At 48.1% G+C, this 14,831-nt stretch overlaps 1 protein-coding gene across 1 annotated transcript in view; it reads left to right on the top strand.

Annotated features, from left to right (window-relative positions):
* Positions 1-14,831, top strand: part of LOC111145189 (V-set and transmembrane domain containing 4) — a 93,812-nt gene that overhangs the window by 52,955 nt on the left and 26,026 nt on the right. Inside the window, exons 6-7 of the mRNA XM_022499909.1 lie at positions 12,309-12,415; positions 13,675-13,736. Coding sequence (XP_022355617.1) covers positions 12,309-12,415; positions 13,675-13,736 — 169 coding nt within the window. The remainder of the gene's footprint in view (positions 1-12,308; positions 12,416-13,674; positions 13,737-14,831) is intronic.

Genomic DNA, 14,831 nt, shown 5'->3' with positions numbered 1-14,831 from the left:
AATGTGAAAGGGTGTAGCCGCTTTGGAAATCAATTTCGTAGTTTCTTAAAGCATTAAACACATACTCACCATAGGACCCAGAAAATCGGCCCCAGAGAAACGAAAGCATCTGTCCATGCACACACCAACATACTGTTGTTCACAGCTGTTTTGTTCATAATAACCAGAAGCTGGAAACCATCTGAATACAGCCAAGAACTGGTGAAAGGATAAACACCATTTAGGAATCCACTCACTAAACTACAGTTTGCTAATAAAAAGGAACAGAGTGCTGATACATGCGGCACACGGATGAACCTCAGAAACATTATACCAAGTGAACGAGACCAGATGCAAAAAATTATGTATGGCATGATGTCATCTATTTGGAATGTCCAGAAAAAGTAAATTTATAGGAACAGAAAACAGTTGCTTAAGGCTGAGGGTGGGAGTAGGAATTAACTATAAATGGGCAAGAGGGAACTTTGTGGGGGAATAGAAATGTTCCAAAAGTGTATTGTAGTGATGTTTGCACCCCTTGATAAATCTGCCCTAAATTATTGAATTGTATACTTAAGATCAATGAATTTTATGATGACTAAATTATTTCTCCATAAAGGTACTTGTTTCTTTCCAAAAGCATGTGCTCCGCAGGGCCTGGCATTTCAGATGTGGGGAGCTGGGGAGGTTATGGCTGGGGAGATCTGAGACTGTGCAGGGCCAGCCTGCCATTGCTTCTCAGGGTTTGCTTGCTATGGCCTCCTGTTTGGCTTTTCATGGTTAGCAAGCAGTGCTGGGCGTTTGGGCTCCTCCCTGTTCCTCCAAAGTCTGACCCGTGAGAGGCCCCTATCCTGAGCTGGTGCTAAGGCTGGAGTACAGTGAGGCACTACCACAGCCTGGTGGGCAGGAGAGTCTGGTCTTCCCCAGGCCCAGGATACCTACCGGGCTGCCCCCTCTGCCAGCTGGTGCTCTCAGTGAGTCTTTTCCAGTGCCTGAGTCAAGCTCTCTCCATGGGCATGTCTCTTGGGGGACCAGCCAACAGATCAACCTCTACAAAGCTGCCTTTACTGCACTGCACCCCAGGACCATGCAGAAGAACACTGCCAACTTGTGTTCATCTTCCTGATCAGAGTCTCAGGCCTAATTGACTTCATGCAGCCCAGATTTCCTGCCTCAATGCCTCGCTACTGAACCGGTCAGTCCTTGCCTTCCAGCAGGTTCTGGCCGGCCCTGTGCTCTGCCTCTGCTGCCCAGGCAGTTCCTCCTGTCCCTATCGTGCCGGTAGCTCCCAGATCCCAGCCCCATCTGTGCTGTGGCAGTGGGCGGCTGAGCCTGCTGGAGATTCTCAAGCTGTTATCCAGCATCAGTGTTCTTCTCTGTCCTCTGACCACTTCCTCCTTAGGGAGAATGGGCAGAGAGCACAGGGCCAGGGCGAGATGCCAGGAACGGAAACCCTCAGGCAGGGGAGGGACCCTCAGGATGGGGCCATGCTGGTGCTGAGGCTGCAGTCACCAAGAGAAGGCCTGCTGAGTGACTGGGCCAGAATCTGGAGACCCTAGGGCTTTCAATGACTTTTTGCGAGAAGTTCATACAGAAGGAAAACAAGTTTCATCTTGAATGTGTGTTGTTCCTGAAGTCGGAAGTTGCCATCTCCTGGGAGCGGGGGGCACTGACTTTGGGGCTGGGAGACTGTTCTTTTCCCATGGCTAAGTGCTCTTCCGGAGCAGAAGGCTGGGCCAGAGGGAGCCTGTCAAGATCTCGCAGGATTGTAACTGGGCCTTCCCCGGGGATGGCAGCTCCCCGACAGCAGCTCATCGGGTAAGCACGGAACTGCCCCTAAAGGTCCCAGAAAGTCACATTTGAAATGAAATGCCACCACTCGCATAGAGATATGGTGTGTCCCCACACCATGACACCTCTTCCATGGATCCAGATGCCTTCCTTCCTGTAGGTCAAGTTCAAGAAAGTTGCCGAGAAGATGGACATGGACACCAAAAAAGCAATTCCCAGTAGATTTCCTCACCTGTTGCTTGACCTCTCCTTATGGGTTTGAGGTAATAAAGTATTTGCAAACGGGAGAAATTGAAGCGGACAGCATGTTCCCTGTGCCAACGGTAGTTACAAGACCAAAGTAATCCAAGCCTTCTTCATGTTTTCTGGTTCCTACGCCTTCTCGTGGATAAGCAGGGGGGCAGACCATTTATATTTTGGATAAATTACAGGCACAGGCTTACTGTGGTTTGTGAACTTAGTTTAAAGCATTTTCCGTTTTTTTTCTGAACCATCAGAGGTTTTTGTTTTGTTTTTTTTTTTAAACACACCCCTATAGCTGAAGTGTGGGATTTAATTAATCATTGATTTGTTCGGGATCTTAGCGTGAAAGCAGAAATGATTTCAGAACGAATGTGAACACGTCAATTCTAAACTTAGATAGGTACCTACTTGCTTTATTTTCACAATATTGCAGAGCGGTGGTATTACAGAATTTGCTTCTTTTGTGAAAGGTAATCCACTGGGGTGTTTAAAGATTCTGAGGCCAGGCTGCCTCAGTTCAAATCTGGACTCGGGTACTGATTGCTGTGTGACTTTGGCTAGTTCTTCGACCTCTCTGATGAAATGGGGGCAGAGATAGTCCTAGCGCATAGTGGTGTTGGGAGGACTGAATGAGTTAGTCTGTAAAAAGTGCTTCTAGTGGTCCTGGTATATGGTGAGCTTTATGCAAGTGGTTCTGTTATTATTCAGTCAGACTTATGGGTGATTCTCCTATAGAGGACTTTTTATAAGGCCCAGAGGGCAGGGATGAAATAACACACAGCTTATACTCTTGAGGTCCGCACTGAATGGGAGAACTAGAGAAGCAAAACCATGTGCTACCTACAAAGCTGACGTGGCCACAGCAAGGAGGCCCTGCTAACCCCATCTTCCCAGTCGGTGGGTGGTAGGGAAAGCTTCCTAGAGATGAGATTTGGGCCAAGTATTGAAAGAGGGGTAAGAGTATTCCAGAAGAGACTTGGGAAAGCACAGCGCACAGAAGTGGGGAGAGAGGCATACAGTGGGTAGGAGGCTGGGGGGCTGGCGGCACTTGGTCCACAGCAGTGAGGTTCTCTGGAGATTCTGGGCAGAGCACCAGGGAGTAGAGGCTGGAGGGGGAGCCCAGGGATGGGCACAGGGCTAAGCCTTGCCACACATCATCTTCATTCCTCATGGCATCGTGTGAGTGGGTGCTGTAATTGTCCCATTCTACAGATGGAAAGTGATGCACAAGGAGTATGGATGGTGGTGAGGTCTTTGCTGGGCAGGGATGGGGCAGCGAGGGATGCCAGCCCAGGAAGGTCAGACTTGCTTGTGATGGCTTCCGTGCTGGCATTCGCTCAGATGAACCAGGAGGAGAAGCTCCAGGAAGTCAGGGCCGTGGAAGGAGAAGTGGGAAGGGTACAGCCACAGATGCTGGCCACGGCTGCAGCTGCTCTCCATGCCCCTGACTTTGAAAGGTCAACGTGCTCTGGTCATAGGCACCAATTTACGAAAGTTCCAACCGTTGTTGTTGTCGTTGGTTGGCTTTAGCCCACACACATGCTAAACGCCTTCCCTGCTGGCCACATTCACCAGAGCATGGAAGGTGGTGAGCACAGGGATGGCAGACGCGGGTGATGTGTCTCCTGGCCCCCGTCCTGCATCCCTGACATCCTTGCTGCCCCTCTCATCCTCACCCCCTCTCCTGCCTCGGCTCTCTGGCTCACTGCCCTTCCGTAGCCCCCAGGCCGAGGCAGGCATGAGGAGGGCTGGCCTGTGAGGTGGACCCTGGTGGTTGTTCCTCACGTAATGTGAAGGACATTCCACCTGGATTTGGTGTCCGCTGGAGCCATGCCACCCGGCAGCTTGGTGACCTTGGGCCACTTGGCTTCTCTGGGAATTTTCACTCTTCACAGAATGGGTACAAATTTGCTTCTGTCCCTATCGCTCAGGGTCGCTCTGAGGATTCAAGGAGCTCTCGGTGGCTGTTGGGCTAATTCTTCATAATGACTCACCGTGTGCCCCTGCACCTCCACTTCTGAACACTTTAAGGGATTTATTTCTAATCCTCATAAAACCCTGCAAGGCACAAATTAGTCTCCCCAGACTAAGAACAGGAATAAAACTGCCAACTATTAGATAAATAGCTAGTCCTCTGTACTATTTACGAACCTCTTGATTCCAGGTGACAGGAAAGCTAGCACAGATGCTATTACCCCTGAAGGGACTTGGCTGACTCATCTAACTAGGGATGCCGCTGTGGGTGGGCCTCGGGGAATCTCTGTCTAGGAGACACGCTGTCATCACGGTGGTGGCTTCCACTCCCAGCCTGTCTCTGGGCAGTGCTGCCTCAAGGCTTGGCCTGTCCTCAGGCCAGGCTGGCTCCCCTTGGGAAGAGAAAGGTGGTGGCAGGTGCATTCCCTTCTGGCCTAATGAAGGAGCTGTCTCCCTTCCTGACAGAAAACACAGTCACCCCTTAGGGGTAGGGGACCAGCCCGAACCAAGCACGGTGGCCAGAGGGAGTTGGGGTAGATCCCACCCAAACACATACCCTCAACCCTAGGGGTACAGGTGCTAGATCCTGGCCATATGCCCCCAGTGACCTCTCTCTGCTGTTATTCTTACGACCCAAGATGAGAGAACCCTGCATGGAACTGCTAAATATTAATGAAGCCCCTCCCGATCTCTCCAGTCTGTGTTCAGAGAGTTTACATTCACAGACAAAAGCCGTGGCCTGTGGAGTGTGTACTCATGTTCACAAAGCTGGCAGGGACTGCAGAGGAACAACCTTAACAAAGAGGCCCCAGTAGAGCCTCTCGGGCTGTGTAAAGCATTTACGATGAAAGGCCACGGAGGCTGTGGACTGGGAGACGCCTTGGCTACTCCGTCACAAAGGAACAGCTTTCCTCTGCTGCTGCTTGGAATGTGCACGCAAAGACGTCACAGAGGGGAAGCAGCAGAAGTAACGCACCGTGACCGCCGAGGGTCTGCCGGGCTCTGCGAAGGGCACCGGTTCTGGCTGGAGGCACAGAGAGCTCTGTCATGTCTGGCTCCCCAGTCAAGGACTCCGAGAGGAGATTCCACAGTAATGATGACAACAATCCCGGTAAGGTAATAGCACATGAGACCCATTACACGCTCATGGCATACCAGACACGGTTCTAGGTTCTTGGCATGTATGAAATGGCATTTATGAAAAAGAGTCATTTCAAGGAAGTCATGGGAGTGAGTGGCACCCTTCGTCCATCTTGAGAGGGGAGTCCTACAACTTCCAAGCTGCTCCTGGCATGAGTAGTCCAGTGGCACAGGAGGCCTGCAGAGCACGTCCCAAAGCCTCAAGCGAGATGTCAGGAAATTTGCCCCATTGCAGGGATCATTGGCCTTTCTCAGTGGCAGCCATCCTGGGGGTGGAGGACTGTAATTGCACTTCTCCCTATAGCTTATTGAGATATAACTGACCGTAACTGGTAATGACAGTGAGTTGCCACTGCAGTGTTCCTCCTTCAAGATGGTGCACTTGACGTTGTAGGGTCAGGGCTAACAGGTGATGAGTGTGCTGCAGGGAATCTTGGCAAGGAGAGCTCAGAGCTGTTTGGCAAGGAGTTCACGGTCCTCTGGGCACCCTTCTCGGGCATTGTCACTGTCAAAACTGAGCTCCGTGGACAGGAGGAAAGGAAGCGCGTGGACATTTCTGCAGATGCAGTGATTTTCCAAAGACGGCGTGGAGCAAGAAGGGCTGCGGGGGAGATGGCTCCAAGAAGCAGGCCTGGGGGAATGTCGGCAGGATCTGAACCAGCGCGTCTTCCTCAGCCTCATTCCCAAAGGGCTTTCTGGGCTGGGTTCGTTTGACTGGCAGACAACACTTGGCATCTCTAGCCATCCCAGTTCAAACCACAGCAAATCCCTTTGCAGCATGTGACTGCTGTGTGCCCAGCGGCGAGGGCGCCTGCTCATTCTACGGGAAACAAGATTAGACAGACCTCAAGGAAGCATTCTGATTCACAGTGGCTGTGCTGAGATGCAAAGATTGCCCTGCACCAAAGGAAACGCTTGGCATCTGGGGGGGCTCAGGTCGGATGTACTAAAGCCCCTCGGCATGAATGGTTGGTTAGCCGCACCTCCGGTATGATCCCAGGGAGAGGCGGGCATTAGGACGGGCACAGATGGTTGGGTGAGGACGCCTATGCCACAGGCACCGTGCTTCAGTATGAGGGTGCTTTGATCTCACATTTAGTTGTGAGGCAAGATGTGGCTGCATCTGTGAATCTTCGTTACGGTTATGTTCTTTGTTTGGGGGGGTTCAGTTCCATTTGTGCTGTTTTACTGTTTTTTTTCCCCCCCTATTCCTGAACACTTCAGAGGCACCAAATTTCCACATGGCCAGCCTGCCCCCTCCCACCTCCATTTTGACAGCTGACATCACTTATTCCAGATCATTCCAGGTATAAGAACATGCTCCCCTCCTCCTCTGCCCAATCTCGGGCCAGGATAATCCTTGGTCTTGGGCACCAGCCCCAGCTCCTGCCTCCAAGTGTCCAGCACTCGGGTTGGCCCCCACTTCCCCCGACCCAGGCAAGGCTTTAGCAGCTGTAACAGGCCCAGATTTAGTACAGACTTGGATGCAGTGGAATGCTGATCTCGCCTTTCAGTGCCTTCTCTTTAGGGAGCTGGTTTAAGCCCAGAGCAGCCATTGTGGATCTGGCTGGATCTACCCTCTTCCTGTCCTAGTTTTCTTATTCTCTGCTGTCTGGGGCTGGACTCAGCATCCTTGCTTCAGGGCCAGGGAGACAGGCCAACCTGGATCAGATGCCATGTCTCCTGCCTGGACTTCTCTGAGGCTTCATTTTCCCCATCGGGGAGTGTCCAGGACTGTGGATATCACGCATTTCTCATGGTGCTTTGCATAGGCTAGAGGCAAATATCGCTCTTAATCATTTAAGTTTGGCAAAATATAGTTGCTCCCAGTGTGCTCAGGACCTAAAAAATCCAGGTGGCCTGCTGCCTCTGGCATGTTGGGGCAGCTCCCACTGCTCAGGCTGCAGCCTCTTCCTCTTCCTTCTTACCCGCCGGCTGTGTGCTGTGCTGGTTCTTAGCCGACACCGCTCTCTCTGTGGCAATAGGAGGGCATGCTGGACCATCTCGGAAGGAAAGATTTTTTAATGGAAATTTAATTTCTAACTCGTAGCCCTCCCCTCAGGGCCAAGACATGATGCCAGGAGATACCCAGGGGGCAACCTTGTTCTCCTGCAGCACACCGTGAAGCATTTCCCCCTGCACCACACACCAGGGTTGTAGGTCAGCGTACTAGCCCTTCTGACCTTCATGATAACCCTGTGTGATAGATGGCAAGTGTAGGTCTCCCCATTTTACAGATGGGTGGATGAGGCCCAGGAAGCGAGCGACTCGTCCAAGGTCACCCCTCTAATCAGAGTGGAACCTGCTTTGGTGCCGACCCAACCCCCTTGTCCACTGCCCATTCACTAGACCTAGACCCAACCACCGTGTGTCACAGAGCAGACATGCCCCACGCACGTGGGAGGGAGATGCCCACGAACGGTGGCCAGGCTGGAACCTTATACCTGTCACATGCGTGCCAGCCACGAGGCCCTGGGTGGAGCCAGAAAGGCAGCCCTGTTTTCCACAAATAGCCCTGCTTTCCAATCACACAGCTCTCTCATTTAGACGGAGTTTCCGGCCTCTTCTCTATCTTTTTGGGTTTGACTGGCTCCAGCAACGCTCACTCCCCTTGTGTCAGAGACAAAACACAGTCTTGTTCCAATCTAAGATATAGAGTAACTTTCTGGTCAGTGAATCATAATGTGGAGTTTCTTTGTCAAAAATGTCTGCCAGTCTTGCTGGCTCAATGGGAAACATAATATTCTGTGAGCAAAATAATCTGTCATGTCATGGGGGTGACTCATTGTATATGAATTCTCATCGTTGAAGTATGAATTAGAGCTAAATTTAGTTTAGTGCAGTTTTGCTGTTTTGAAGGAAAACAGTGATGACAAAGCAGATCTTTTTTAGCTTGCTGAATGCCCTGGGCCTGAGACCACGCATCTATACAAATGATCGTCCCAAAACTTTCATTTTGTGTTGAAGAGCTGAAGAACGAAGTCCATGAAAAGGGGAGAGGAAGGAGAAATCCTTGATTCTGCAGCGTGTGAGATGCAGCTGGGGAGGACGATCCAAGCTCAGTGGCAACAGACAAAAGGAAAACACTTCATGATTTTAGCAAAAGAAACAAGTCACCATGCATTTAACAAGAAGCCACAATTCAAAGGGAATTGGGGGAAATGGTTGCAATAAATACGTCAGACCGATGTGAAAGGTGCATGCAAACCTGTAAGAAAAACTCAGAACCCTTACAAATGACAGCATATGTCCATACGGCATCTGTAAAAGCAGAAACACGATTAGATACATGCTGGAAATGCTCCTTCTCACTGGCAGTCAGAGAAATGCAAGGAAAAGGGAGATCACAGTTTTATTCATTAAGCGAGTGGTTTTTTAAAGCTGATAGACCTGGTGTTAAAAAGGCTGAAAACAGAAATACCCTTGTCCATTGACTGAGTTACTACAAGGTAGGACTAACTTGTTGGAGAACCTTTTGACAGCAGGGAGTTAGATACCCTTTCGAATGGTCCTCCTTCATGAATTTGTAATCCCAGCTCTAAGACTTTAACCCAAAACAAAAGTCTAAGAGTGGAAAACCATGATGCACAAATACATGTATGGCAATATCACTCATGCATCAAATATTACTTAGATGTCAGGGAATGGCTGAGGAAGCCATGGCATAGCTTCTCATCAGAACAATATGAGGACATAACAATATGGAAAATAGAGATTAAGTAAAAAGAAGGGCACAAAATTATAAGTAGATTATGACAAAAAATACAATGTATAAAAATCAAGGAAGAGTTGAAACTTAATGTCCACTTAATGTCCAAAAGCTTGGACATAGTTATGGCAGTGTTACTCATAATGGCCCAAGCTTGGAAGCAACCAACATCTTCTACAGTAGGGGAATGCATAATGAAGCTGTGGTACATCCAGACAGTGGAATATCATTCAGGGATAAAAAGAAATGAGCTCTTAAGCCATGAGAAGACTTGGAGGAAACTTAAATGCCTGTTAGTAAGTGAAAGAAGCCATTCTGAAAAGGCTACCTATTGCATGATTGCACCTGTGTAAGATTCCCGAGAAGTCAGAACTATGGAGACAGCAAATAGATCAGTGGTTGCCAGGGGGTGGGGGGCAGGAGGGATGAATGGGTGGAGCCCAGAGGGTTTTGGGGCAGTTCAGCTCTTTGGTCTGATACATTATGTGTTTGTCTAAACCAATGGAACTCACCCAAAGGGAGCCCTAAAGCAAATTATGGACTTTGGGTGCTAATGACATCTTGAAGTAGGTGCATCAGTTATAACAAATGTCCCACCATGGTGGGGGACAGTGGTGATGGGGGAAGTTGCACACGTCGGGGGGAGAGTGGGCGGGCATGTGAAAAATCTCTACCTTTTGCTCCATTTTGCTGTGAACCTAAACTTCTCTTGAAAAAAAAAAAAATGAAGTCCATTAAAAAAAATAAACAAGAAAGAGGAAAAAGACTGGAAATATTTTAAAAGGCTGTGTTTTGGTTAGGATAGACTTATTTATTTTCCTTTTTCTCCCTGCCTGTAATTACCATTTGAAGACATGAACGTGCGTTAATTTATAAGGGAAAGAAAAAAATAAACACTTGAAGAGTTTAAAGCTATGAGATGAAGCTATGCTTGCAGTTGTGTGTTGAAGCAATTCTAAGAGTTTTGGATCCCTTGTTTCTTCTTAGTGGTCAGCGTTTTGTAAACGCACATTCCTTTGGCCTGTTTGTGAGTTTACACAATTGACCCTGTACTCTAAACCTATGGCCAGTTGGAGTTTCAGTTCCCAGTAAAAATAAGCCATCTTTGGGGAGTCTCAGCATGATCTGTATCCTTGGAATTTTTCCCACAATGCGTGAGTCATTCTTTGTTCATTTTAAAAACCCTAGGAGTCTGTTAGAATAGCCTACATTCTCTTACATGTATGCAGATATTTATTTGTGTTTAATTTACTGTTTTGCAATGGTTATGTTTTTCAATGATTATACAAACACATGGTTTAATAGTTAAAATTAAAAAGTTAAATAATTGGGGTGCCTGGGTGGCCCAGTGGATTAAGTGTCTGACTTTGGTTCAGGTCATGATCCTGGGGTTCTGGGATTGAGTCCCACGTTGGGCTCTCTGTTCAGCAGAAAGCCTGCTTCACCCTCTCCTACTCACCCTGCTTGTGCTCTCCCTCTGTCAAATAAATAAAATCTTTAAAAAAAAAGTTAAATAATTGACTAAAAATATATATGGTGATAATTCTTCCTACCTGGTTTCCCATTGGCTTAGTTTCTCAGCATCCCCATTCTAAGGAACCACTATTTTATTTTGTTTTTAAAATTGTATTTATTTATTTATTATTTGAGAAAGAGAGAGTGTGTACACAGGTGAATGGGGAGAGGGGGAGGCAGAGAATCCCTAGCAGACACTGTGCTGAGCATAGAGCTGGATGTGGGACTCTATCTCACGACCCTGAGATCATGACCTGAGCTGAAACCAACACTTGGACACTTAACCCACTGAGCCACCCAGGCGCCCCGGGAACCACTATTTTAAAATTTCTTGTGACTGCTTCCAGAATTTCTCTATGCATATATATGCAAGCAGTAATATGTATTTCTATTTTTCCCTATTTTCATACAAAAAGGGGCACATTTTGTACATTGTCCAACACCCAGCTTTTCCCCTTCGCAATGTATCTTTCCTCATCAGCACATAAATAGCTTCTTACTCCTCTTTGCAGCTACAGAGAACCCCACATGTGTATTTTTGGACTCACCATCATTTCCTTAGCCAGTCCCCTGCTGATGGACAGTTGGATTCTTTCTGATCCATTGCTATCAACAATAGCACCGTAAGGACGAATCTCACACGCACATTTCATACACGTGCAGGGATATCCACAGAGTAAATTCCCGGAAGTGAAATTGCCGGGTCAGAGTATAAGCATCTGTAGTTCTGATTGCCAAGCTCTTCTGATTGCCAAGTTCTTCTCCTTCGGGAAGGGTTTTCACTCGTATCAGCCGTACTTCTGCGCGCCCGATTCTCTACGTCCTTGGCAAAAGAGTGCTTTGTTTCCAATGTGACTATTGTCATTCTGATATGTGGAGAATGGAAGTGCAGTATGTTTTAATTTGGCTTCCTATCGTGAGAGAGCCCTGGTGTGTTTTCAGTGGTAAGAGCCTTTCCTCTCGTGTGATAACTGTTACTGCTTTCCTTCATTTTGATTATTAAGCAGTTGATCATAGTCTTACGGATTTCTAGAAATTCTTTATGTATTAGGGAGAGAGCCTCACTTGGTAACCGCACCCACCTGGCTGGAGCGTGTGTCTCAGGACAAGAGGTTCTAGAAGGGGCCTTTGCTGGAGTCACTCCGATGTATTTGAGATAAGAGTGTTAGCCATTCAAGGAAGCACGTGGACTCCATCCCACATGTGGCATCAAGGTTTGCCATCAAGATGGTCTGTGTAACTTTTGTCACTTTAGCACCTGCGTGTCCTTGTTTTCTTACCCCCAGTATAAGGCTTATCAGTACCATCATTCTGGGTAACACATAGAAAGAACCTGATAGCACAGTGATTACACAGAGTCAGATAACTGAAAACACCCACAGCCCTCTTCAGGGTGAAGCCACTTGCCCTCTCCTAAAGGTAAAGGTACAGTGGGAGAAGAAAGTGTGACCAATCTCGGGGGACCCTGGAGATTTCTGGGTGCAGGTCCCAAGGTCCTTTCTCCCTTGCACAGGAGGGGCTCTGTGGATTATGCACCAAAAAATACGTGCAAAGAATCTTGGTTTTAGGGTAGGTCAGGTAGAAGTTTCTGATAGTGTCTTAATACCCTACTGGTGATGTGGCCAAGCCAGACTGTGTAACTGATGCACCTAGTAAGAACCGTCCATCTCTCCATCTGTAAGGGCAGACAAGCTGGCCCCTGATCTCCCCAGGGATCTTTGAACGTTAAACAGCACATCATAAATCACTAACTAGCTCATCTCACCATCCTTATCTTAGCCACAGGTCAGAACTAGACCTCCCGACATCCCTGGGGATCTACCTAGAGTCCCAGTCCAGCTGTAAGAGAACTTCACCTTACGTAGGTACTTAGGAAGCACACAGAAACTATTGCTTCCTTTCCCTTTCCCTGGAACAAACCTGCTTTTGCCTTGACCAGGACTCTTTTCTTGTATAGCTCCGGGGAGACCGTGACCAGTGTGACCAGCTTGGCTCCCCTGCAACCCAAGAAGGGCAAGAGGTGGAAGGAGAAGGCTGACGTTCCTCCTGCAGTCCCTGCCAAAGGTAGGAGGCTAACCTACGGTTACCCACGTGGGAACCAGCACGACTGATCTAGAAGTGGGTCTGGGGTTTGTGGTGGGATCAGGACAGGGTGAGTAGACAGACGGAGGACATCTGGTGATGATAGGCCTGCAGAACCCCATCTTCATTTTGATAATCACTGAGGCCCATCACTGGAGTGGGGCCGGGGCTGGTGCACTGGCCCAGCATGGTGTTAGTGGGGAGTTGGGAGAGGGGATGTCAACATGCACAGATTGATTCCATAATGCATTTCACCTTCAACTATTAACATGCTCACACATAGTGGGGTGGCACAAAGGGGTATCAACATCTTCTTGGTTCATTCAAGGGAATGGAGCCTCTGATTTTTCTAAGGATGTAAGTCGGGTATGTAGTTTATTTTGGATGTGTTCTGGGGATAAAATCAAGGTTGGTCTTTGATTCCAATTGTAATGTAGAGCAACATAGGTGAGGTTCCAATGTAGTTGGAAGTACTAGGTCTGTCCCCTACAGATCCTTGGGGTCCTGTGCTGAAAGCCCGTGTGCTCAGGCTGAGTGCATGTTGGGTGGACAGAGGGACTGGAAGGCCTGGGCATTCTGAGAGGCATGACAAATGTAGATCTGGGGAGGGAAGGGGGCAGAGAACCCTGCAGTAATGTATCATTCATTCAGAGTGGTTAGTACCCTTCCTTATAAAAGATGAAAGTGAGCCTCAGAGAGCTAAGTGGTAGAGCCTGGCTTGGAGATGAGGTCTGCCTGAACTTCAAGGTCAAGTTCAAATTCCAAAACATTGAAGTACTCATTACATGATATTGGGGGGAAGAGCCTTAGTTTCCTCCTCTGTTACATGGGGACAATAAAGACCCACCTCCCTGATGACCTCTGAGGGTTGTTGTCAAGGTCACAGCTTTAATTGTAAGTGTGTAGTTTGGATGAAGCCCCAGGGAAGTTTCTGGCCTCAGGCTTAACCAAACATACCTGGTTCTCACCTGCACACCTCACCTCTTGGTAGCTGGCAGTGTTTTATGCAATCTTGTTTCATTGACCTTGCTGGTGGGAGAGGATGACATGTCCAAAGATTCGGGGAGGATTGCTCTCCATGGAGGGGCACCCAGTGGTACCTAGATCAGAAACCAAACTTCTTCCATGGGGGCAGAAAAGGGACCGTGAGTCTCCACAGAGTATGTCTGTGAGGCTCGTGTTATGTGGGTGTTGGGAATCCTGGAGGAAATCCAAGCTAAACCCTTGACATGCTTCCACAGCTCCCATAGCTGCCACATTCCATAAACCGAAGCTGCTGAAACCACAAAGGAAAGTTGCCCTGGTGAGTAACCATAGTCGGTGTTGTTATTGTCCCCTTAAGCCTTAAACACACTTGAGGTCCAAGTAGTATCTTGACTGACTCAAAATATGCTGAAACTTCTCGGTGCTTTGGTCCCCAAGCAAAGACGTTCTGTCTTCTTGGGTCAGCTTTTGAGCTGTCTTTTCTCCACATCTTGTTCCCAGAGTGGCTTTTTAAAAATCCAAGGAGAGCCATGTTCCATTATAAATGCTATTTTTCAAAAAGAAGCGGGGGAAAAAAGCCACACTCTGGAAGATATAAATAGGATATGAACCTGTTTATACAAATTTCCCTGATAACTACGCTAAAGAGATTGCTGAAGAACCTTCCAGAAAATATGCCGTAGCAATTTATTTTGAAATAACTGTAGATTTACGGAAGAGTTGTAAAGACATGGCAAGTTCCTGTCTGCCTTTCACCCGGCGTCTCCTAGGGTCAGCCTCTCACATAGCCCTGGTGTCTTTGTCAAAAGTGAGGTTACCATTAGCACATTGCTGCTAACCACGCTCCAGACTCTGGCCAGATTTCAGCAGTTTTTCCACCCATGTTTTTCTCTTGTTCCAGGATCCAGTCCAAGATGTCACTTAGCTCTTAGTTGTCATGTGTCCTCCAGTCTGTGACATTCCCTTGCCTTTCTTTGTCTTTTGTGGCCTTGACACTTCTGAGGAGAAGCAGCCAGTTATTATTTTTTTTATAGTGTCCCTTAATTTGGCTTTCTCTGAGGTTTTCTGATGAGTAGAGATGAGGTCCCAGATTTGAGAAGAATACAGAGGTGACACTTCCTCCTCATGGCCTGTTTTAGGGGATGCATGATGTCAATATGTCTTATTAATGGTGACATTAATCGCAGTCGCTTGGTTAGGCTGGTGTTGGCCAGACTTCCTCCGTACAGAATTTCTGTTTTTCCCTTTCTATACCTGTTAGGTGGAAGCCAGTCACTAGGAGCACCTGGGTGGCTCTGTTGGTTAAGTGTCTGCCTTCATTCAGCTCAGGGCCTGATCCCAGGGTCCTTGGATCAAGTCCTGCATCTGGCTCCTTGCTCAGTGGCGAGCCTCCTTCTCCTTCTGCCTGTTGCTC

The sequence above is a fragment of the Enhydra lutris genome, unplaced genomic scaffold (genome assembly GCF_002288905.1).
Source record: "Enhydra lutris kenyoni isolate GAN:26980312 unplaced genomic scaffold, ASM228890v2 scaffoldscaffold12, whole genome shotgun sequence".
Taxonomy (NCBI): Eukaryota; Metazoa; Chordata; class Mammalia; order Carnivora; family Mustelidae; genus Enhydra; species Enhydra lutris.
This window is presented reverse-complemented; position numbering and strand designations above follow the sequence as displayed.